A 26,486-nucleotide genomic window follows, 5' to 3' on the forward strand; every position below is an offset into this window, starting at 1 on the left:
ATAAGCATCTGTTATGTTTAAGTTTCCCAGAGCCTTTCTTTCAAACATGTTATTTTCTCTGAATCAAATGCTTAGTTCAGCAGAGCCTGAAAATGAAAACAAACTTCAAATGGTCTCCACAGGATATTTTGGGAAGAAAAAAAATCCCTTTGAAAAAATAAGAACAAACTATGCCTGGCCTAAAATACAGGTACCAATATTTATTATTTATCCAGAGCACTGTGAAAAGTAGTTATTAGAAGGAAGTAATGGTCTTCTACTGAATTATTCTGCAGAGCTCTTGAATTTTGGTTTCCATTTTTGGGGAGTCAGGAGGATAATGATATGAGGGAAGACACTACTATCATGCTTTCCCATCTCCAGCTTCTTGCATGTTGGGCCAGGGTTCCCATCTACTACAGGTGGGTGATGTCTGGGTAGGGGGTGTCAATTAGGCTGCCTCTGCCTCACTTTCCTGGCCCTAGGTGCCATGGGGGGACCATTCCCGCTTGCTGGGGCATCTTGTCTTGGTATATTCGATGCTCTAACCTTACTGCCTTAGTTCTTTCTCATATTGATTCAGCTACTGAAAACTGGGGGGGGAAATCAGTCTGTGTGCTGCTGAAGGAAATCAAATGGGCCTTTAATAAAAGTTCTCAGAGGCACTCTCTCATCCCATGGAGATGTTGGATTCCCGTAATGCCTTCCATAAAATAACATGAAAGTTTCCTAATATTTGTGAGGTTTTTTAGAATGGAATAGAGGAAGAAATACTTTCATTGAAGAATGACATTTAATGATGCAATTCTTTAAGGTCTCTGATAGTGAAAGAGCAAAGCAGGTAAAAGCAAAAAGTCAAAACGGCCGGAGAGCTCGTGATAAATATTGTTTATAGCAGCTTCACAGGCACGGGTTTTCCTGGGCCTCACATACCAAGTTTAAGGTGCAGACTTCAATAATTATCACCATACATTTAAGCTGTAGATCTTCCCTGAGCTTATTTCAGAAAAAAAGAAATATTTTGATCACGTTTTTAGTTCTGCACTAGATGGAATCCGAACTGCTGCCTGAGGAGAGCAACGGCGGGTTCACTGAGCTGTGGACACTCAGTCGTTGTTTCAGGTGATTTTTCATAGAATGTATTTTAAATCTGATTTTTCTTTTGGAAGTTCTTTTCAGTTGTTTATTTTGTATTTTAGATGTGGATGAGGCTTGTTTCTATGAGAAGCCAGTCAGGAAAGAAGCAACATGATATCACCATGCAAATAATCGATAGTAGTCACAGTATTACCAGGGTCTATTGAATTGGCTTCAAGGGCCTTTTCTAATTGTCTCTGCAAACTGAATTAGCAAGATGGTTTCACTAACTTATTTTTTAGTAGCAGCTGCCTACCCAATTATAGATATTCATTAGCTCTGGTATGATTTCATTAACCAATGTACATTAAGTGCCTATTTAGCAACTCGTGCTTACGATCCTTGACAAGCAGTGATGCATGTTCTGGTGAGTGTACCTGTTGGCTTGTTGGTCTGGATGAACTGGGTTTTATTTATATTTTCAGTTTGTCATTACTTCTGGATTGTACCAGCTGAAGGATGAATGTAAAAAAAAAAGGTAATTAAGCTGGTTAGGTTCCATTGTTTTTTGTTTCAACTGTCTCTCAGAACCACAAACCTGGCCAATCAGGCAAACGAGCACTAATGAATGAAGCCACATGATTAAAACATCTGTCACTGTCCTACTGGGTCGATTGAAAGCTGGGATTGGCTGCGCGCTCCAAGCGCAACGATTGCTGTGGAAAGCCAAATAAGCCAGAGTTAATGTTCTTCTAATCCTTCGCCTGTTGAGTTGACAGTGATGGGTAGCAAACATACACCAATGAGCAGTAATGAAGCCACTTTTAGATTGGTTCTGCACAGGTTTTTCAGGCTAATTAGGTAGACAAAAATGTTAATTTAATCAAAGGAACATGTATTCATTAAAGGAGGTGTGTAAGAGAACTGAAGTAGAGAATTAGCTCAGTCAAGGGCTGGGCTATAGCTCCTGACTCAGTTGTCCAAATGATAAAAAGAATTCTATATGTATATACCATTTCTTTCTTCCTTTCGTTTTTTTTAATGCATAAATCCATACTTTTGTCTCTGAGACTCAGCAGATTTACATCCAGAATCTAAACTGTCTCTCTGTAGTTCTGTGTGTTCGCTGTCGCAGGGGGATGGGGCTCAGAGAGAGAAAGCAGAGTGAATGAGGTGTTCATTCTACATTCCAGATGGCATAGACGACGTTACCACGCTATTGCTCAAATGAGCTCATTAGCTTCTTACTTCATGGGACTTTATTTAGCAGTGGTGTAGCGTGGCTGTGTTTGTCTGATTTTGTTTTGTCTTCTTTGGGACATGACTAATGTGCAAGTCACAAATGGAACAGTTTTGTTCACACTGTAACCTTGATGGAGATGTGTTGAGTGTTCTTTAGAGGCAGCTCAGGGAAAAGCAAGAAATAAAGATTTTCAACCATTAAGAAGTAAAATACAGTGCAGAGTGTCTTACCTTATCTGATTGTATCTCATCCAAGGCCAATAAAAAGGAAAGATGACTGTAAGATTGCCTGGCCACTGCAGCATAGAAAATAATCTAACACTGTGCTAGAGTTTTGTGATAATTGTAACCTTCTCCCACCCCACAAACAATTTAGATTTTGGATTTATACAAGAAATGTGAATGGCAGTTTATGCTAGGAGGCTCAGACCTTTTTGGTGCACCCTGAATATGGCCCTTATCCTGAAACCCACTGCCTGCCTTAAACTCTCTCCATACCACCATGCAGAGAAGCTGATGCTATTTAATGCAGCATTTCCCAGAAAGAGGATAGTGTCTGTAATGGTACAAAGACACGTGGTGACCCATGGCAAAAAACTGTAAGAATGACAGGTACAGATGCAGTCTCAGTGTTTCACATAACCAGTTCTGAGGCCAGAGCAAATGTTATTTAGGTACTGAAAACATAAATATTTAAAATAATTACATCTAATTAACTCTGTAGTGCTTTAGATGAAAGAATAATTATCACCTGTTAATGTGGTAGAGCGTATTTGTGGCATTTCTTGTAGTGGCTGAGAGTTTTTTTGTCTTACTCCTGGGAGGATGAAGAGTGTTCAGTGGGTGTTATGGGTCAATTACATATTTCTATACAGGATGTCTTGTCAGGTGTTTAGGAAGATGTCAGAAGAGGAGAAGTATTTGCATATGCTGGCATACATGGATTAGTTTGCTTTATAAGATCATTTTCAGTGTAATGGTTAATGAGACTATTTTTATTGTTTTAACGTTTGAGGTGTTGTGAAGTAAAGTTAACAATTATCCTGTTTGGTTGTTTGTTTAGTCCATGGGATGGGTCTTGTAGGGCAGCAGATGGTAGGAAGAAGATTGAGGTACAAATTAAGGTTTCTTGTTATAACTAAGAGTTGTTATGGTTCGTAATAGAGGTTTCATTTCTGTGGTTAAACAGTGTAAACAGTTTTCATTAGCATCTAAATTTAACATAATTTTCAGGAACATGCGAGTTCTGGTAACTGAAGGCAATGCTTGATATTGATCTAACAACAAAGGAAGAAACAATTAAAACACTGAAAGTTAAATCTGGGAGAGAGATAAAGATGAAGCTTTTTAATTTGGGGTAAATGAATCAGCAGCATGCATGACTGTTTGGAAATGTAACATTTTATTTTAAAATGCTGGTGCATAAATTATCATGCAGCTGCACTGTGAGGTGTAATTGGGACGTGTGAGCAGAGCAGTCCTGGGCAGATGTCTGGAGGAGTCCAAACTGGCTTCTTGCTCCGTTTGGTGAAGTATATAGGTGTTTTGAACCAATCATGATGTATGATCCTTTTACTTTTTCCTAATCAAGCTCAGCTGTTTTACAAGAGCCTGGTTTCCAGACAGTGGGTATTAGGCTGTTTTAAAAAACACATATATCTGCCATGGTTTTGCCCTGCCAGCAATGAAGCACCACAATAGTCCCTTGTTTACTGGCCCCATCACCCCCCACCCTTATCAGGATGGTGTAGGCTCCAACGAGAAGGGAGTAAAAAAAAAAGGTAACCAAGGATGTTGTGGATTGAGACAAGGGCAGGGAGGGCTCGCTGCCAATTACAGTTCCAGGCAAAACAGACTCCACTACTCAACTTAGAGAGGAAAGGAAGGAAATTTATTCTGCTACCTACAAGCAACAGAACAGGACAAAAAGTAAAACAGATGACAAGAAAAATACAATCAGCACTTTGAGATCCCCCTCCCCCATCCCACCTTCCTTCCCAGGCCCAGCTCACTGCTCCCCATGTCTCTACCTCCTCCCCTCTCAATGGCTCAGGGGGGCAGGGAATGGGGGATGTGGTCAGTCTCTCATAGACGAGCTCTGATGCTTCTTTCTTCTCAGTGGAGGACGACTCCTGGCATTGTTCCCCTGCTGCAATACGGGGTCCCTCACACAGGACACAGCCTCCTCTGGGCATAGTCCTAGTCCTGGCAGGGTGTCTTTTATGAACTGCAGACAAATCACAGCTTCACCAGTCCTGTCCACAGGATGCAGAGGAGTCTCAGCTCCAGAAAACATCCTCCTCTCTTTCCTCGCTGACCTTGGGGTCCACATGGTTGCTTCTCTCTCTCTTCCAACTCCTTGCATCACCACTAGCTGGGAAAAGAAGGAAGAACAGCAAGAAGGAACAGAAAAAAACCTCCTCTTCCAGCTTCTTTTAAAAGGTGGTTGTGGAGGTGCCTAATTGGCTGAGCCTCAGAAGTGGGTCTGACTCAGAGCTGGGGACAATTTCGAGCAACTTCTTACAGGAGCCACCTTTACAGCCCCTTCCCCATTACCAGAAACACCAAAACACAAAACCATGACCAGATCCTATGTTTGTTTTGTATTTGCCACCTCTACATTTGAAGCACCGAGTCCTACTCTGTCTTTGAATACCTTTTCATATTAAGAAGAAATGTATCATTTTGAGAAAGGGAATATTAACTAATTGCTTGACTCTTAGGTAAATGCACATCAATAATTTTGTAAATATGGCTGTAGCTCCTGATACTTTGCAGTTTGGTCTGCTTGCCATATGCTACATGTAGGAGATGAATCTGTGGTATTGGGAAAACCCTCAGTGTCACACTTGAGGGAATTTCATGGAAATTTTTTCCACTAGGACTCCTCCAGAGAGATGTTCTGCACTGGGAGGAAGATGTGTACTGCGTAGCTTTTGGGCTCTGACAGAGGAGACTGGTTTCTCTTTTCTGCTTTAGGGGATCAGAGACATCAAAAAGGTTTTCAGAGGACAGCTGTCATTTAGCACCTGCATCCCAAGCTGCTGACATGGAGGGAAGAGGATGCTTTGTTGGCCACGTACAACTTGGAAGCTTTTCCCTCCTATTATGCTGATATTAGAGACTGGCAAAAACTGATCCTGATGGGAGTCTTGTGTGAAATTCACTGCAAGTTACTACTGCTTTTTGGCTGCTTTAGTAGTGCTAACCATATGCTATGCAGCTCAGCACAGCCCTGCTGCAGCTTCTCCTTGGCCCAACTTTTCCACTTGGCACCAGAGGTGCCATAATTCATTACTGTACCAGGAAGGGGAAGAAAGTATGTTGTCTTGAAAGGAGTCCTAGGATCAATGGCATCGGGGAGTCAGTGACTTGAAGTGATAAAACATGATTGATGATCATCCCAGGTCTCCAGGAGCTCAGTGCAGCATCTCTGTATTCACTGCATAGTGATGTCCTGCAAGGGAGATTAACTAGTAGGGGCTAGAGTCTACTGTGTAGCATACATGATCATATCTTCTGCCTGAGTGTCTTTATCCCATTGCTGTAGCCCTGCCCCACTTCTCTGTAGCTTTCTGCAGCATAGCCCAGGGAAAAGGAGAGTCATGTATAGCTTGTGATTTCTGTCACTTCAGTAAGTGTAAGCAAACAGTTCATTTTTGCCTTGTTTAATGTAACAAAGCAACTCATCTTCTGGTTCTATGATTCTGTGGTTCAGAAACAAAGAAATCTGCTGCTACTGTTATATATGTTTTGTTTTGAATATACTCGTAGAAAAGCTGCATATTCTAATGCTTCCTTAATCCTTCACTTGCTTGCTTTCTGTCTCTTCCACTCCTGTTGCCCATGGGACAACCAGTGCTATGTTCAGGGGCATTCAGAGACTATAGTGCCACCTCTTTCCCAGTTAGCACAGAAGATATCAAAACCAGGATGGTTTACTTTCTCAGGTTGACAAGTGCCATAACCAGGGGCCTTGCAAGCTGCTATGGCAGAAGCTTCCACACATGGCCATCCAAACCCACTTTTATCTTTGTAAGAGTTTGGAACTTTAACAGCTTTGCAAAATTCACAAATCTTCTGTCTTTGTGTGGACTAAAGAATATTGGGAGCAAATGGGTGCTTATGGTATCTTTGCTTTGATGCTAGGATAAAATTCTCCACTGAGGCAAAGAGCTTTTCACAGGGTGATTGTTAGATGGGGAGCTGCTGGGGTGGGATTCCCTCCTCATACCTGCAGTTTACATCAGGAGAAGCTTTAGAGTATAATAACAGTTACCCATTATACTTTGCTCATCTGCTGTGAGTGCCCAGAAGGATGTCCATTAGTTTCAGAGGAACACGTTGAGTAGAAATATATTCCAATGTCATTTGCCAGTTTTAAAAACATTTCTTGCTGCAGCTTTGTCTTTGGTCATGGCTCTTAAGAATTCTGGTTTTTCTTAACTGTAATGTGGAGATTGTGTTAAAAAAAAAACCAACCAAAAACTTTCTTTGTTTTTAATGAAGTTGCACTTTAAGATCATTGCCTTAACTTCTGTCCTTTTTTTACATACTGTGAAGGTATTGATCACTTCAATTATTTTAAACACATTTCAGTGTTGCAGAGGGATGCCAGTGTATTACTCGATTGCTGGTGCGCTTTAATATTTAAAAGCTTTAGTTTCTTGCTGTGGTGACTGTCTGAGATCTTTGTCAATTGTTCTTAGCTATTGTTTGTCTGAATTGCTGTACTTTTTGAAAAGAAAGACTTTCTCCATGCTGTCTTTCTTTTAGCAGGGGGCAAAAAAAATCAAAACACATGAAATGGTAAGGTACCTGTTTGAAATGTCTGCAAAAAGATGGTGGAAAGATCTTCAAAACATTTCAAAATGACAAGAAAGAATTCTAAAAGTTACAAAACATCCGTGGTCATATGAGTGTTAGTCTGAGATAATCAGCTCAAATATATACTGCTCTTTACATCTAAATAAATGGGTTGTGTTTAGAAAATGTTGGCAGGGAATGTGTTCGGCCAAGTGTGGTAATAATAATGTTAATGCAAGTTTGATTTATTGCAAGGAAGAAATGTTATCACTCCAATTACCTATATAGGATACTTGAAAAAATCCTAATAGGAAACAATTTAAGCAAAAGTGTGAAGTTATTATTTCAAAACTAGATGTAATCAGTAACCAACAATATACAGAATGGCTTAATTAACGGTTGAAGTACATGAAATCTCTAGGGGGTCTGTCTGCACTAGCATTTAGGGACATACTATAACTCAAGGTAATTGAATAGTAATTAACTTGAGTTAATGAACGTGCATTCTTGGGAAGACACAACGCTTAGTGGATCAGCCCAGAATGAACCACAATTAGGCATACACCCGTTTGTTTTGCTGAACAAGCATCTACCGAATGTCCACACTAGAATATATAAGGCCATTAATTAACTTGAATTAATAGGCTTTCATCTCTACTCCCATTCTAAGGAAAAGACACTGTAGATAATGTTAGGACAGCTGTTGATGTTTCATGGCTGAGACATTTAAAGATATTGCCTCCATTAACCATGGCACAAGCTTTTGTTAACTATGGGTCTTTAAAACAATGTGAGCAATAAGCAGGAGTTTGAAGTCTATGAAGTGGAATTCATGTTACATTAGTGAACTAATTGAACTAATGTGGAGATTGGCTTTCATTGGAATTTCAGACCATACAGAGGAGAAAGCTCATTTCAGCAGTGCACACACTCCCCTTGTGCATGGGGTCAGCTTACTGCAGAGGTGAGTACTTGAACACAGGCAGCCATTAACCGCTGGGTCAGGGTCTGCATTTACCAGCTGAAAGAGAACCTGATTGTCAAATGCGTTCTGTTTGTTCAGAAAATAAAAGGCGATTTCATGCCAACATTTCTTGAGTGATTATAAGGACAGATAAGATGTTTCTTGGAACTTGGAGAACACAAATATTTGAACACAGTCCCAAATACAGCTAGGAGCCAAAACATGGAGAGCTCACAGATTTAAGTGACTCCTTTTGAAAGATTTATAGTGGGTTTAACAAGCCTCTAATAAAGTACAGAGTCAATAGCTGAGTAATTTTAAAGCAAATGTAGAAGTTGTTTGCATGATCCAAAAGTTAAGTAAACAAAATTGTATTTTTCAATGATTTAGGGACTTCTGCATTACTCTAACAAACAAGAAATTCTTTAGGAAAAAAAAAAGCAGCATAAGATTCTCTCACCAGATGAACCGGTAAAATTAGTTGCTATGCAGGCAAAGCAATTACTTTTAATGATATAGCAAAGCAGAGTCCAGTGCATTCAGTGTAAATGAGAAACTGCTACAAGATTCCTCTAGAAGGCTGGTATACCCACAGATCTGACTTGTTTGTTCCACTACAGCTGCATTTATTCTTCATAGCTTCTTTTAAGTAAAAGGTAGTTTCACTCAAAAAGGACTGCATGTAATGAAATGATGACAAGAGACCTGAGGGAAATGAAATAGCTGAAGGCTCATGTGGGTAAATTTGTACTGTACGATGCAATTTTGTGTAGGGAGCCACAAGGTCACTTATTTAAAGCTCAGTGAAATTTTGCAATGAGTTTTAGTACTGCTTCTGCCAGCTCCTGCACCTTGGGTCTCTCTGAGTGGCAGTGGGCAGTGCCATGCAGGCATGCTCGTGTTGGATTTGGAGGAGAACACTCCCTTGGCAAGGGTTGGAAAGGCTGCCTGCATGGCCTGCAGGTGAGGTCTGGAGAAAGACAGGGAGTTTGGAGATGCTGAGTGCTGTTGAGTGCTGTTGAGTTCAGTGCACGTTTGAGCAGCAATGTCTCCCTTCCCACCCATCGCCCAGCCTCATGCATCTCTCAAATTGCCCTTTGCCCACACTCCTGAGATGTGTCCTCTGAATTAATCCTGGAGAGTCTGAGAGCTATGTATGACCACAGGACAGATGTGCTTCATGTGGTTCATGAGAGGACCACTTTGGGCATCATTCAACACCTCTGCAGAGCTTCTGTGGTCAATTCCAGCCAAAAGAGTTTTGGACTCTGACCGTCTTGAGCCATGAATTATGGTGGAGAAAAAAATACATACTAGGAGATGGACTTCTTTCTTGTTACAGTAAACAAAGCAGTTCATAAGTGACAAAGAATTTTGCTGAAGGTGACTTGGGTACTCTTTGGCACACCGTTGGTAATTTAAACTGTTTAAAATGGGCAAAGGTGAAAGCTCTGAACCACATTCTGCAAACACAATTAATGTATTTCAATTCAGTTACCTGCATGTCATCCAGGGAGCTGCCTTGAAAGAGAGAAATTAATGACTCAAGAATTTTATACCCTGCTGTTTTCTCTATTTACTGATGTTACTTCCAAAGCTTCTCCAGAAATACTTAATCTGATGTTTAACAAGTGAAGCTATTATTAGCTAAACTTACATAACATTTTCTTCCCCCATGATAGTGATCGAGAAAGGGAAAAAAAACCCCACAAAACTTTAACAAACTCAGTGTACAGCTTCACTGTAGATGTGTAAGTGCTATGCCTGTATAGTAGAAGCAGTGCAGAGCTGCTGAGGTATAAAAAGAAGTGACCAAGCTGAGACAGAATGAAATTATCGAGATTAGTAAAATGCTGCCTGTAAATTTCAATATTTCTATCAAATATTGGCCCTAGACACATTGGTAAGCTTTGAAAATACAGGTTGTTAATGAGTTTGAAGCTGAATCCCAGTTTTATTTCTGTTTATTTTTTAGAGCAGCAGAAGCACACCCTGTGTCTATATAATTAGTGTTTTAATGTTTGTTTTCCTTTAGTCGAGTCTGCCTTTATTTTTTTGAGCAGCAAAAATATGCCTTTAGTTCTTTCATAATTTCAGAGAAATTAAAATTCTGCCCAAAATAGCTCAAACTATCCATGTGACATGCAAAGGATTATCAGCTCCCAGATAGATCTTTTCAGGCATAGTCTTAAATGAAGTCTTTAAAGACTTCCACTGTCATTGCTTAAGAACTGTGAGGTTTTTTTCTTTTGTATTTTGGAAATGGTATTGCTGATCACTACCAACTACTTAAATAGCTTTTCATTTTATAGAAATATCCTGCACATAGGCAAGGCATTGTATTTTAAGTAATTCTAGGACTTCTGACAAAGTCTTGCAACAGTTAGTAACAAATAGACCCCTCAGTTCAAGAAGGACAGGGAGCTGCTGGAGAGAGTTCAGCACAGGGCCACAGAGATGATGGAGTGGAGCATCTCCCTTAGGATGAAAGGCTGAGGGAGCTGAGGCTCTTGAGCTTGGAGAAGGGGAGACTGAGGGGTGACCTCATTCATGTTTACAAACATGTAAAGGGTGATTGTCGGGAGGAAGGAGCCAGGCTCTTCTCAATGATGGCTAATGACAGGACAAGGGGCAATGGGTATGAACTGGAACACAAGAGGTTCCAAAGAAATACAGGGAAGAATTTCTTCACTGTGAGTATGAGGGAGCACTGGAACAGGCTGCCCAGATGGGTTTTGGAGTCTTCTTCTCCGGAGACATTGAGAACCCACCTGGACGAGTTCCTGTGTGACCTGCTCTAGGTGGCCCTGCTCTGGCAGGATGATTTTTCGAGGTCCTTTCCAACCCTTAAGACTCTGATTCTGTGAAATGTTGGAAATAAACATTGTGACATAATCTTTAAGCATTTGAGGAACAAATGAGGAATAAACATGGTTTTCTGCCCAGAGGGGTTGTGGAGGCTCCTTCCTTGGAGGTCTCAAGACCCACCTGGACACGTTCCTATGTGACCTGATCTAGGTGACCCTGCTTCTGCAGGGGGGTTGGACTAGATGATCTCTAAAGGTCCTTTCTGACTCCTACCATTCTATAATTCTAAGGAATGTCTCCCATAGTCTACAGAAGCTTAGAACACTGGTTAAAGTAAGATATTTTTGTCAGATGTTTCATAATTTAGAAGTTCAATTAAGCAGCAAACATCCCATAGGAGTGTATTCTTCTGAGCTGATCCTGTTCCCTACTTTAGGAATTTTAGATATTTTTCAAGGATTTCCTAGAAATACAGAGTGCTGTGCTGCTTGCCAAGAGTGCTGAAGTCCTTGTGTGGCCCCATCGATAACTGAAAGAAGAATAATTGATTTTTTAAAATCTAAACCTTGAATGAGAAAATTACCCTGATATGTAGCAGTAGCTATTAACTACGTATTACTTACAATGTCAACAAAGGCACACTTGAAATAATGAAATAGAGGAAAAAATGGTAATACTTGTATTAGCACCTCTTCCTTGATAATAAGTCACCGATGACACCATAGTTAATCTCATTAACAGTCCCATTGAGAAACGTGTTTACAGGTGCAACGTTTTACCTAGGTACGTAAGAACTTCACAAGGTATCCAACAGCTGGCATTGAGCAATACATTCAGAAGCATACCACCAGTAATCCATCTCAATTCCTTGTTTATTGCCTTTGCAACTTTCTAGCAGTCTTGTCAATAGGATGTTGCTTCTAGCAGTGTGACTTTATTCTTACGTTAATATCCCAAATTTATCATAAGGTACTAAATTTCCTCCGGTTACTAAAATGCCCCATTGAGCTATTTAAGCTCCCTGAAACTACATTCTTTATCTGTAGCCTGGGAAAAATATTTTTTGCCCTATATCCCTGAGTGTTTTGAGATTAAATTCACTAAAGTTGTCAAGTAGGCCAATGATGAAAGCCAAAACAAGAGAGAGAAATCTTGTTTGGGATTTAAGTGGATGGGAAGGGAAGGAGGTACCAGTGATGCAGGGCTGCTACCCTGTTGTCATGGCCATGTCCCAGGTGAAGATGCTGACCTGCAGCCTAATACAGACAGAGAAAGAAAGAAATCTCTTGGATTCAGGCAGTCTGAAGACAGACTCTGGATGCTCAGCCAAAGGACAGACAAAAGGAATTGTCAAATATTAGCCTTGGTGGGGTTTTGCTCTAAGCTTTGTGTTTTAAGGGATAAAAATTACTTCTCAAGCAGTTTTGGTCCCTAAGCAAGTGCAGCCATTAGTGATTAGTGTTATTATCCCCCAGTGGCTGTTTATTCAGAAAAGAAGGTCTTATCCAGGCAGTTACCAGTGCAGGCTGCCAAAATGGACAAAAAGCTGTAAGGAAAGTCTCAGTTGCCCTCAGGGCCCTGTCTGGACTGTGATGGAGAGCTGAGTCACCTCTTGCAGCCTCTGAGCCAGCCCAATTCTGCTGGCAAATGGCTGCATGGAGGAGCAGACTGGTGCACTTCCAGCCAGCACTCACTGATCACAAACACTTCATAGAGTTCATTATTTTAAAGCAGCCTGATGGTGTCTGCCATCTCCCTTTGTGCTGCGATCTGCATGCAGGCGTGCTGGGCGCTGGTCAGGGCTGCCCTGCGGGACTAAGCAGCTGCTCCCAGCAAGGACTGCATCTTCCTCCTGCAACTTGTTGATTTTCTTTGGAAAGTTCCTAGGGGGCACAACCAAGTCTGGAAGACACCTACTGGAGAATATAAGTCGTTTAAATTGATGGCATCATGCACTCTGCTCGCCCTTGCTCCCCAGGCTGGAGGGAGCAAGTACCGCTTTTTACTCATGGAGGTGATGCAGTAAAACTGAGGAGCAGCTCACATCCAAAATGCACGTGGCCCAGCAAAAGGTTCAAAGGTGTTTTACAGTAAAGGAAATCCAGACCTGAGACATTTTGTGTTTATTTTGAAAGGTTTCATTATTTAGATGATCTTAGTGCTAGTAAAAACAAAAAAAAAAGACATTTAAAAGCTGAGGTGAGGTTACACACAGCAGATGAATAAATAACTCTGCAGGGCGAGAGTTACTGAATTTGTTCCTACTGGTGTTGTGTTTTAAAGAGGAGCAAAAGAAGGAAGAAATGCTAATATCCCCCAAGTAAGGCCTATTTCTGTAATGAAGTGGTACACAAACAGCTTTGTTCTCCAAAGGTCAACGTGTGGCAGGAGCAATCGCTTTGCTGTCATTTTAAGACTCTGCCTTAAAAAGTCTTTGAAAAGCGGTGCTGCGTCTTGCTCTGTTGTAGTTTGCTGATGCCAGTTGGATATTTTTGCATGTGATTGTTGGCTATTTCACATACTGCTTGATTTTCACACACATAATATTATGCTCCCGACTTCCAAGAGAATCTCTTGGCGTCTGACAAAAGTCCTTTATGACTCAGAAAGCACCCACTCGATAAATAATTCCAAATTAAAAACACCCCCACGCATGAGTTCTAGATACGGGAAAAAAAAGCCACTTTGCCTTTATTTTCCTCAAGAAGTAAATGGTGGGAAAATTTATCTCAATGTTTTCCAGTTACTTCACAGCTCAAGAAGTACAAACTACCATGATGATAATTTTGGAGGTTATATTGGGAAGTGTCGTCTTGCAGGATTCTTCTGGACCTGAGCTGCTGACTAACAAAGCTCCTAGTTCCCTTGCTGGGTAATAATCGTTGTTTTTATTCTAGTAAACACTTTGAATGTGCGCTAAAAAATTGTGGAGAAGACAGAGGGCATTAAGCATAATGCATTTGCTGGCAGGGAGGCAGAGGAATGCAAACCACTGAGAGAAGAGAGAGTATCTAAAGTCTGAATTGCTGGCATTTGAAAGTTGCTAAAATTAACCTGTTGTTTCTTAGGAGCAGGATATATATAGTTTCTTAGCTGCAGTGCTGTGACACAACAAGGTGCTAGAGTGGAAACTTGGGAGCTCTTTGTTTAATGCAGCTTTCTGGTGTGATTGTTGGTGGATGCCTGACTTTGTGCCTCAGTTTCCCCTAAGAGAGTTCTTGCATGTGGGCACGTGCACAGCATAGTGTGTGCCACGTACAGATGTGAGAGCATGTGTAAGGTGTGTTAGATGGCTGTGTGTTAGTTCTGATGCAAAATACTTTGGAGCTGGGAGTTTGAGGGAAGGTAGATGATGACCAGTAATTAAACTGATGCATCTGGAATACTGTACCCAGTTTTGGGCTCTCCAGTTCAAAAGTGATAGAGAATTTCTGGAGAGAGTCCAGAGAGGGGCTACAAAGATGCTGAGGGGACTGGGGCATCTCTCTGATGAGGAAAGACTGTGAGACCTGGAGCTGTTTAGCCTGAAGAAGACTGCAGGGGAATCTCATCAACACTTATAAATACCTAAAGGTTGTGTGTTGAGAGGATGGGGCCAGTCTGTTTTCTGTAGCACTCAGTGACAGGACAAGGAGTAATGGGCACAAGCTGGAACACTTTAAGTTCCACTAGAATATGAGGAGAAACTTCTTTGCTGTGAGGGTGACAGAACCCTGGCACAGGCTGCCCAGGGAGGGTGTGGAGTCTCCTTCTCTGGAGGTTTCCAAACTCACCTGGACATTTTCCTGTGTGACTTGATGGACATGAACCCGCTTTAGCAGAGGGGTTGATTGGATGATCTCTAGAGATCCTTTCCCACTCTTACCATTCTGTGATTCTGTGTTTATCCTCTGGTCCCTCGTAGCTGCTCCAGAGCAGTCACAGCCCATCAGGGAGCATCAGGGCAAGCTGTGGGGGCTTAGCAGCTTTTGATTGCCCATCCTTGCCCCCCAACGAGGTGCAGTGGGTGTATGCCAGAGTTTCCACCTTAGGCCAGGACCTGCTGCAGCCTGTGTCCATGCTGCCTGGATGCCTGCCACTGTAGCCTAACAGCCATGCACATTCTTCAATTGCCTTCCCTTTCCTATCTCTTGGCTCTGGGGCCAGATACCAGATGGGTTTAAACTGATGGAGCCATTTGAAATCAGGAAATACACTCTACAGATCTGATCTCATTTGTGGTGGCAGGAGACCCTCTATGAATTTTTGTCTATGAATAATTATTTGCTGGCCATTGTTCAAAAAGCAATAGAAGCAATACACTTATTTCAGCCTCTCTGGGAGCAGCACTTTCAGTTCTCTCATTTCGTTGCAGTCCCCAGAGCCTTCCTTGCTAACAACGTCACATACACACGGTAGATAAGTCTGGAAGACAGTTTAAATTATTTTCCAGTATCCTCTGATGGTGTAAGAGCAAAATCCTTTTTTTGTTTTTGTGACAAATACAACTATAAAAATTCTGTGGTGGTTCCTTAGGCACGAGGGCAGCTTCTTAACAAGGGGACTATGGATTCCTCTTAATGCAGCAAATTTGATTTTAAAGCACATTTATATTTACCTGTTTGTGCAAATAAATTGAATGTGCCCAGTCTCCTATTTCTTATTGGAAGTATGAGTCTTGATTAAAAAAAAACCCAAAAAGAAATCATTAAAATTGTCCCTTAAGCAATTCCACATCATTATAGTTGCAATCACATTTTTAAGCATATTTTATTTCATGATATCTGTTTATTGTTTTGCCTAGCAACCCATTTATAGGCATCCAGAAAATATACCTAAGTCACTTTGGAAGAGTTCTACAGCAGCTCAGAAGAAGGACATCCAGGGAGTGATTTGGGTGCTAGGTGGGACTCTGTTGCCATTTTCTCTCCCCTGACTGCAGAGGTAGCACAGGGTGATTATCTTCCAAATGCAAGTTTATCAGTTAACATTAGCTCAATCTAGTCTCAGAAGTGATTAATTGGTGTGTATTGAAAATATTCCTCCCCATTCACCTTGTTTTCTCCTGCCTTTTGGAAATAGAGAAGATAGTAGTGGAGGAGAGTAAATGAAGCAACTGAAAATATGGATTCGCATCATGATTATCCTGCCTTTGGAGGCTGATGTTGCCATAGCAGCAAGTACATAATGCAGGTGCGGTGGGTTTTGAGAAGGTCAGTGCAACAGGCACCTCCTCCAAGTTTCCCTGTAGCCTGTAAATCAGTTTGCCAAGATGGGAACATCAAATGTGTCATATAGACATGACTTGAGAGAGCGGCCACAGTCCTGCTGGGTCTCGCTCCGCCTGTGCTTGTATTTCTGGTATCTTGACTTGTTGGTGTGGATCTTGAACAGGAGTTTGAAACCCAAGTGTGTTTGTGTGAGGCTTATTTCTTTCAGCCTACCTGGTATTATGCTCTAATTAGTGCTCCTGAGTTGTTTTGACGTGTTCACATCGCACAGAAATGACCCAATAATTGGCCCCATTTTCAGGAGCTCACCTTCAGAAACACCACGTGAGACCCGGTACTTTCCTTTTCATACTGTCAGGCTTTAATCTGCCAGCTTCATTGCCAGTCAGGGGGAAATGCTAAATACTGGATTGGTCAGAAAAATCTTCCTTCAGAGTGTAAGTACAGAGCACAAAAGGGATCGACTAAGATAGAGAAGGGGAGAAAAGGGACAAACCCCTTTTTCTCTCTGGAAACTTCTTATAAACAGTATAAAGATGAGTGAGTTTACTTCAACCTTGGTGTAACTTGGAGAAGCAATGCCACAGAGGATGCTGTGTCCAGGATCTTTGTAGTTTATTCTTTGCTTCATTCAGTGACTGACAGATGATCATAATTCAGGAGTATTAGATGGTAATTTATAAAACCTGTTTGTGAAGCTCCATGAACTGTACAGTGAATTTATGTGCTGATTTTATTATCAAATTGCTGCATTAGAAGAGTACTTGTTCCTATAAGAATCCTTTTTTTCCTACTTCTGAGTGAGTACAAATTTCTGCAGGATGGGACTTTTCCATTCTAATTAGCATAATTATGGTAATGAGCTGGACTAAAAAAGATGGAGAATTCAAGGGACACATTTGGAATATACGTTGATGGTAAGATGTGAAACCTTACTGTTTGTGCTGGAGCAAAAAAGCGGAAAATGCTCAGGAGAACATGGCTCATTTTATAATGCTTCAGTGCCAAAGTGCTCCATAACAGAGAGCTGGGAGGCGTGAAAGGCAAATTTCCATCTCTTCCCTGCTGTACCAATGGAAAGGGAAATTATTACCCTGGAGAGGAATTCTGCGTATGATGGTTGTGTTGTACTAACAATGTTGGAGTCATAATCATTTCCCAAAAAGGTCTGCTGATCTTTTGCCCTGTAAAAATGTACTCAGATGAGGTGGCTTATTTTATAGAAATCCTAGTTTTGTTGTGCTACACATGATCATACTTTGAGTAAAGTCACTAGCAGTTTGCTTTGAAAAGAAATACCTCCTGCCCAAAGTAGTTCCAGCACTAGGCTGTAAATCCAAAGCTGAACTTTCTTCAAGCTCTGGCTGAATGATTTGTTTAGAAATTATTCCAATGCTAGTTTGGAGTTGTTTCAAGGGATTTGGTTGCTTTAGTCAGTTGTAACTTGTTTTTAACAGTAATTGGAAAAAACACATTTGATCTTGTTCTTGCTTTTTAAGACTCCTCCTTAACTTCCACTAAAGCTAATGCATAAGTTTCTTTTGCCTTCAATTACAGCTTCATAGGGTTGAGTAGTTGTCATAAGTGACATTGGTTCTGGTGAGTGCTTGGTCAGTATGGAAGGAACAGATAGAGGGAAAAGGCACTATGGGGACGTAGGTGTGGAAAACATGCCTAACACTGTCATGGCATGTGAGTCTGCCATGAATGAAGTCAAGGTTTTCTGCATCACAGCTCATTGCCATAACTGTGAGATGTCTTCCTGGTTCTTGTGCTATCCTTGTACCACCTCTTCTCATCTTTTGCCTCTTTTTCTGCAGTCATATAGAGGAACTCACAAAAATAGGAGTTCCTACCAGAAAAGAGGGCTCTGAGCTTTGCACAGGCTTGGTTTGGGATGACTTTTACATTAACCGTAATGGTCTGCAGGCAATTTCCTTAACTTGCATGTAATTTCTTCATAAGTTAGCAGCCACGTGACTTTTCTGTAGCTATCACAAATGACTTCACACCTGTGCAAGGAACAAAGAGTGCCTACATAGCTCATCCAACTTTAAAAGCAGCTTGTAGAGGTCATTTTCCAGAGGGTGGTTCCTACAGCTGGTCTTTGCTCATTCAACTCCATGTCTCCCTGTGACTGATTACTGCAGCAGCAGAGATTATATAAAGGTGTCTTCTCACAGACTGTCATGAGCTTGTGGAGGGAGCAGCAAGTTAGCTGCTAGTCTTGCAATTTATAATGTTGGTTTAGTGCACCAATTAGCTGTCAAGATTTTAGCTGTGCTTCATCTGTGTCTCCCTCCTTCCCTGGAGAGTGCATATATGTTGTCTCACAGTGATGCAAGGCACTCGGGGTCACCTTCCTTTACCTACCAATGTCTCAGCACAGCTATGCTATGCTATGCCTATCACTTTGAGAACACTACCAATAAGACATCTGACAGGGACATCCAAGGTCAATAAGCATGCAGAAGAAGAGGGAGATGAATACCAGTTGTGGATATAAGACCTCATAATGCAATTCAAAGCATAAGCATGCCTCTGTACATACAGGGATATGACCATATATGCTCTGTAACACTGTGTTGGCTTGTTTTTCTCTGTTTTTCCACACAAACCTGAGTCTGTGTATAAGGTCTCAAAACAGAGTCTTAACGTCAGAGGAGGAAGCTGTCACACGTTGTCTCATTACTTTGGAGTGTGTGTTGCTCAGAACTGTGCTGTGTTACCAGCTTAACTTTATAGGGCTAGTGCTTCTGACAGGTGTTTAGGCTCTCCTGGCTCTCATAGGAAAATATTGCTGATTATCCACATCTGGAGACTAGGATCTTTATTGAGATGGCAGACTAACTGAAGAAAATCAGGAGTAGGAGGGAGAGCAGATCCTATTAGAGCAAGTAGGTGTTTGAGTCTGTAAAGAACTGGCAATGACGTGTATTTGAACAGATCTTCCTTCAATTTGTGGAATCTGGAGACATTTAATGTCAAGTCAGAGGTAGAAGAACAGCACAGAAATCATCCCAGTAGGGAAAAGAAAAAACAGGTCACCTGAATTCACTTTTTTTCCCCCCCATAACTTTGGATGTATTGAGCTGTGTAATAACTTGAACATATCTGGAAGCGATGCAGAGCACAGCAATCAATAATACAAGCAACAATAATCAGGTGTTTCAGCCATCTGACATGAGCAGTCTCCAAAGATAATTCTCTCCCACAGGACATTGCCTAACATAACTTCAGTATATTCCTAGTAAAAAAGTAAATGCTTACCTGCCATGCAGAGACAAACCTTACCAACAGTTTTTTTCTCCTGAAAACTGAAAAGAGATGGAGGTACTGGAAAAAAAAGCATGGCACAGCAGTGCTGGTGTTGGCCAACAGACAGCTGGAGTTCTCTGTGTTCCCCAGCACTAGTGCCCCTAAAATCCTTAGAAAGACCTCAGTAAACAGCAAATTCACCTTCAATGTTCAGAAATGCCATAGGAACAGAGGAGCACGGGGCAGAAGTTATTGTTTGTAAAGAACAAAGCATCCTGGCATGAAGGGCCACAGTGAATAAATGTTATCACCACTTTGCTTCTTTACTGTGGCACGAGCCCAGCCTGACTTTAAAAACCTGTCCATGTATGGCAGACACCACTGAAAATTACCCCTGTTCCTACGTGTAAGCAGCCCAGACTGCTGCTGCTAATACTACTTCTAGGGATTTGCCACAGCAATTAGAATCATCATAGAATCGTTTCAGCTGGAAGAGACATTTAAGATCATCGAGTCCAGCCTTTGTCCCAGCCCTATCAACCACTAGACCATTTCCCCAAGTGCAACATCCATCCATCTCTTAAACACCTCCAGGGACGGTGACTCCAGCACCTCTCTGGGCAGCCCATTCCAGTGTCTGACAACCCTTTCAGGAAAGAAACACATCCTCATATCCAGCCTGGACTTCTCCCGGTGCAACTTGAGGTTGTTTCCTCTTGTTCTGCTGCTTGTTACTGGGGAGAACAGACCGATCCCCTCCTCACCACAGCTTCCTTTCAGGCAGCTCTAAGAGAGCAATAAGGTCTCCCCTGAGCCTTTTCTCCAGGCCAAACAGCCCCAGATTCCTCAGCCATTCCTCATATGAGATGTGCTCCACTAGCTTGGTAGCTCACCTCTGTATCCTCTCCAACACCTCAATGACCTTCTTGCAGAGAGGGGCCCAAAAGTGAACACAGTATGGGAGATGTGGCCTCACCAAAGCCGAGTCCAGGGGAACGATCACGTCCCTACTCCTGCTGACAACACTGTTCCTGATCCAGGGCAAGATGCCCTTGGCCTTCCTGGCCACCTGGGCAGACTGCTGGTTCATGTTCAGCCACTGTCAATCAACACTGCCAGGTATCTCTCTGCTTGGCAGCTTTCCAGCCACTCCTTTCTAAGCCTGTAGCTCTGCTGCTGTTGTGACCCCAGTACAGGACCCGGCACTTGGCCTTATTGAAACTCATGGAGTTGGCCTTGGCCCAGCCATGCAGCCTATCTAGATCTCTCTGTAAAGCTTCCCTGCCCTCAAGCAGATTGACACTTCCACCCAGCTTGGTGTCATCTGCAAACTTGCTAAGGGTGCACTCTACCCCCTCATCCAGACCATTGATAAAGGCATTAAACAGGAGTGTCTCTGGGTAGGCTGGCTGTTTTTCCTTATTCTGGCAACTGAATCTCCTTGATGATAGCCATCATTTACCTTTTTTTAAAATAAATGAATTAACCCACAACTGATAAAAAGGAAAACAATCAAACAGCTGAGGCTTTACCTACATGTATAGCCACATTGCTAACCAAAAGGCAGAGAGGAACCTTGGCTATCAGACAGCAGCAATGTTCTGCTCTTCCCCTAACACTAACACCATCATTTGTAATTGGTTGTAAAACTGAGTTGCTTCTCCAGCTACTAAAAAAAATCCTTTTTCATTCAGCATCACCAAAATGACATTTATGTTATTCAAGGTTTTACCATTGCCGTCCTCTTTCAACACAGAGCAGTCAGCAGTAGCACATAAATTTTTATGGCTGCCCATTACAAGGCACTGCATAAAAAGAGAACGGGCATAGATGATAAAATTGATGAGTAAGTTTTCACCACGCTCTACCAAAACCACAAATAATTCAAAGCAGGTGGTAATGGAAGGATCCTGACTCTCTGCCTTCTTTTTGGAGCTTGCCTCCTGGAAGCTCCTACAAAGCTGGCTTGTGCCTGCACAATAAAGTCATTCACTCTCTGCTGAGGAGTCTACTAATAAAAAGGGGAGAAGCAAAGATTGTCAGATGTCAGTGTATCAAATAATCAATACTGCTTTCTTTTTTCCTTTCTTTCTCTATTCACAAGCAATGGAGTGGCAAATAAGGATATATACCAATCACAGACACAATGTTTAATAAAAATTCGTGGTCTCTGTCACTCTGGGCAGCTTTATGCTACATTTTATAGGTCACAGTCCATGAAATTTCATAGGAACTTTCATATATATTCTCAGTAGCAGAGTATGACATTTATTTGTTATTAAACCATATAATTTAGGGAGGATGAAGATGCTTTGTCCAAAACAACGTATGAGGTAGTATTTCATGCAATGATTTCTCTCTAATGTATCTATATTTTGAGAGCTCTATATAATTCTTCAAACTGCTTATTTTTTTTTCTAATGGGCAATAAAAAATTAATATCTTTTATTGAAATTATTGTACTGTAAGAGCCCAGAATTCCTGTTAAATTTAAACTGAGATTGCAACCTTCGCTTTTTTTTCACCCGCTGACCCAGACTGTCACTGCAGAAAGCTGTCGTCTTTAATCACGAGAAACGTGAGCAACAGGGAGTTAATCATGGTAAGAGTCAATGCTAGGTATTCCATCCTGATCCCAAATGCCAGGGAAGTTGAGAGATAATGTCTAGTGGGTGCGTTTTTGCAGCTGCAGAAGGAGAAAAAAATGAATGAGGATTGGAAAATGAGAAGGATCAAAAGTTGAGAAGAGTAACATGAGGAGGTGCCTTTTTTTTCTCCAACCCACTGGTTTTGTAGAATACATCTGCCTATATGTAATATATCAGATGTATTATTGATGTTTTTGTTGTAGTACATTGTCCTGTAGGATTGGTACTCTTTTGAGGTGTATAGGACCTGCTAGCTGTGAGTTAAATGTCGCATGCAAGAGTTCTTCATGCATAAAAATCCTCAGGCACACCCTTGGGAGACAAATGGTGAAGGAGAGAAAGGAGGAGAAATCCACAAGAGAGGAGCAGGGGAGAATGCTGGATCTGTATTACTACTTGGGATAGGATATAGTTGCTGGTTTGCCATAGCTTCAGTAGTGACTTGACAAATCACACCATCCATTGATCCATGTTGCTGGTAAAGTACTGCCCTGCCTCAGCTGAGGACTGAGCCCTGGAAGCAGTTGGGATTGCATACCCACAGAAATGGTCATTCTTGTAGCTACACATGGTATATACCAACTCACGTGGCCTGTAGTTTTTCTTAATTAAACCAGAGAAGACTCTGCAATGTGAAAGCTCTCAGGGCTTGTAACCTTACTGAAGTATCTGTTTGGGGAAAAAAAGTGTATTTATTTTAGCAGCACAAAACATATGAGGGTCTGCAGATAGTTGTAATAATTCCTGCTCACTCGAATCACAAAGCATGCCACTATCAAAATTTAATCTGGACTCTTCAGTCCTTAATCCTATTTCACTCATTTTCCTTCATAATTTTGCTCAAGATGAATGAACTCCTTCTGTGCCACCACCAGCCCAGAATTGATAAGGCAATATTTTACACCTGGGACAGGGAAAGTAGCAAGTGGAGCTTTGTGACACGTCTCTCATTCCCCATCCTGCAGCAGTCAACAGCATTTTTGGCATATGTCTCTATTTAAATTTTCTTACAGGTATCATTCCAAAATGAGGTGGCTGTGGTCATTGTATTGCCCAGCTCTCCTGAGCCTGCTCTGACATCATGCTCTGGAAAGAAGGATTTTCACTTGTCAGGGTACATCCTGAGCATGATACTTCTTGGAATGAGTGAACCTCTGGCAAGTGACCAATGTCACAACTGAGCCATGCTATGACTTTGATTTTTTCAGTCCCTCCAAATTCATGACTTCTGGCAATAGTTCATGCAGATCTGTTGGAGTTATCCATTCACCTTTAGTGGTTGTAATTGTGGAGGGTTTTTTGCAGCTGCATTAGATAACATGCAAGACATAACCAACACATGGTTTTCCTGGTCTTATTTTGGTCTTCTTAGGGCTTCTACCCACGTACATACCTCTTTCTTCTAAAGGCCTTGAGTTAGATGCTGAGGTGGCTCTTTTGATTTGAACATCAGTGTTTAAGGACATGCCTAGTAGCACCTGAGAAGGAGGCAGCACAGACCCTCTCAAAGACTCCATAAATTACATGAAGAGATACTGTGGAGTCATTCTGACATGTCCATACTTACAGAGCCATGGTTCCCCTAAATGGCAACTCCTGCCATCCTGTGGCCTGTGTGACCTTTCATTTCAATGTCTCTCTCACTGTAATGTGAATCCTGTTGCCTGGAAGTGCTGCTGTGTGTGTCCATCATTGCAATGTCCTCCCCATGCTGTAGGTCTTGTGACTATTGTATCCTGCCCTATTTTGAAGGCTTTGAGACATCATGTAGCATCATTCTTCTGATTCTCTAGCCTGCAGAAAAGAGGCAGGGAAAACAAAATGGAAAGATTTTTTTAAGGGATGTGTTTGAGGATTGTCATGTCAGTTCTTGACAACTCAGCTCTTGGTCTCTTGGTCGTAGAAATAACACCTTGTATTTTATGTGGTTTTAATTGTAATGTTTACCTATGCAATTCCCTACCCACACCATGCTTCTACACACACATCTTTCTAAGCAATTACAACCTAAATGAACCTAAACCCCTTACTGGTGTAAGAGTTGTGACATTCATAAGTTACAAGGTGAAATATAGTTTGATCTAATTCTGCTCTGTGCCAAGGTGTCCATACACCTGTCTTACTGCATAAAAAACATAAGAAAAACTCATATATATTTTTACATATATTTTATTTCCCATTATGGTTTGTCAGGTTGCTTCGTTACATCTTGGACATACATAACTAAACAATTTCTAAAGAAAAGGACTGATTGTAGTCCTCTGCTGGAGCCACTTTACAAGAAGATTTTGGCTGTGAAAGCACAGGGAGCAGTGGAGGACTGGAGAGGTGTTGGGGACTATTAGCTGCAACTATGAAATCCAAATGAGGAGAGGGCAGATATACATGTAACATTAGTCACTTAATATCTGGCCAGTGGACTTTGCAAGGATTGTTTGAAGAGTGCAAGATTAACTCAGGAGACCCAAACATTTAGACAAAGAGGTTCAGATTGCTGGGATGTACTTGGGCTGTGCAAGGAGCAGAGTGAGGGCTCTGATCCCAAACTAGTCATCGTGGGAGAAAAAGTCAAAAGTTACCCCAAGACAGGAGGGCAGTCTGTTGGAAAGAGTCTTGTTTTATCACTGCTTCTCCTAGAGCAAACGTTTGCATAGCTGTATATTCCAATAAAGCTGAGTAGCATCTTAACAATATCAAAAGTGCAGGAAAGACTCTGAGACTTGAAGCTAATCAACAGATTTCCACATCTTTTTCCTCTAATAGCCCTGAAGAAATCCCACCAAAGAGTCCCCGTTTTGCAGAGATTTCCCCAAATAACAGGGGCCAACTTCCCTACAACATTTTATTGCAGTACTCTTACATAGCCAAACCTTATTCTGTCAGTTCAGTGGAATTAATCACATATTCTCTATTTGGAGATCAGTAGAATTAATCACACAGTCTTTATAGGGATTTGCTATGAATGAGAAGGTATATTAATACACAGGCAGACAGTGAATACTGCAGTGAATAGTTTCCTGTTAACACAGAACATCACCGCATCTCTTTGAGTAGAGATGACTAGCTTAAATGAACATCTTTCATCTGTGTAAATGGTTTACTGCAGGGCATTGCAGATTGTTCTGAACAGGTTTTTTTTCGCAGAAGCAGAGCTAAAGGGATAACACAAGTAACTGCGTTCTCTAGTGCCTCCCAGTGCTTCACATGTTATCCTCTATGGAAAAAAAAAGATCAGCTATTGGCAACCTGGTGAAATTAGTTACTGTAACTAATGGGGTTGTTTCTTTTTGTCTGTGTTATAGGATGGAATGGGAAACCTGAGAATCACAGAAAAGGGTCTAAAGCTCGAAGGAGATTCAGAATTCTTGAAACCTCTCTACGCCAAAGAAATCCGGTCAAGACCAGTAAGTTCTGGGAAGGGGATAAGCACGTTTCTGTGGTGCCAACAGTAAGAGACCATAAAGTGGCAGGGTGGCGTGGTTATGGGATAAACTACCTTGGCCACTCCATACAAATGTTATTTGGGGAATGAGGCAGCGGGTGTCCTTTGAGGAATTAACTTGGATACCACATCGTCTGGGCAGTTGTAAAGTTGATATCCATTAATTTAGATTATGTAACTCACAGTTAAATGCTTCCAGGACCTCTGAGGTTTCAGGTTGTCTTTTTGTCTCCTTTTGAGGTAAATCGTAAACGACTCTCAACTGAGAGACCTAATATTTTCAGGGTAGAGGAATGGCAGGCAGTTGTGAAATCCAACTTGCTCCAACTGGTTACTCCTCAAAGAGGAGAGAGGTGATGCCTTGGCACAAGGGCCTGATCTCTTGTTAGCTGGCACAATAAACCCATATTATGTGCTCAGTCCTCTTTCATGGTGTGTTTTAAAATTACGTGCAGTTAAAATTCAATGCTACTAGGAGAGACTGCTTGACAAAAGTGTCAAGGATGTTAACAACTGAAAATGAGAAAGAACTCAAGAGTGATTGAAATAGCATTTTATAGCAGCACTTCATTGACTGTCAGTGACTTTTTCTCATTCTATGCAATCCTGTTTGTCCTGAGCAGCTTTAAAATAACTGAAACCATTATAGAGTTTCTAGGATCCTTCTCAGAAGTTGTCATTTGTCTTGTTTCCTGATCCAAAGTGTTAATTTGAGTCAGATAGCAGCCTTTCCTTCTGATAACAATGGCAGATAGCTAATTAAATAAAGTTAACATCCCTTTATCTCAGCATTTGTAGAAATTGGAACTTGTAACATAATCAACACAACAACCAATACAATGTCTGATTTAGCTCTTGAAGGTTGTAACCTCTGTAAGGTGGCTAGGAATTGTTTTGAACAAGCATAATCATTTCAGGAAAAAAGTTAATGAGAAAACGTTCATATCTATAAATGTTTTCAGCCCGGAATGAAAACAGAACTGTGGAACCTTACGTGTCGTACACTTTGTAACATGAGATGTGTGGGAATGGTGCAGCACTCAGTTTGATAA

General features: G+C 41.4%; 1 protein-coding gene across 4 annotated transcripts in view; it reads left to right on the forward strand.

Moving 5' to 3' along the window:
• Positions 1–26,486, forward strand: part of SGCD (sarcoglycan delta) — a 168,810-nt gene that overhangs the window by 43,329 nt on the left and 98,995 nt on the right. For all 4 annotated transcript variants that reach the window (XM_062002042.1, XM_062002043.1, XM_062002040.1 and 1 more), the window contains exon 3: positions 25,295–25,396. In XM_062002042.1, coding sequence (XP_061858026.1) covers positions 25,295–25,396 — 102 coding nt within the window. The remainder of the gene's footprint in view (positions 1–25,294; positions 25,397–26,486) is intronic.

Source organism: Colius striatus, chromosome 9 (assembly GCF_028858725.1).
Source record: "Colius striatus isolate bColStr4 chromosome 9, bColStr4.1.hap1, whole genome shotgun sequence".
NCBI classification, from domain to species: Eukaryota; Metazoa; Chordata; class Aves; order Coliiformes; family Coliidae; genus Colius; species Colius striatus.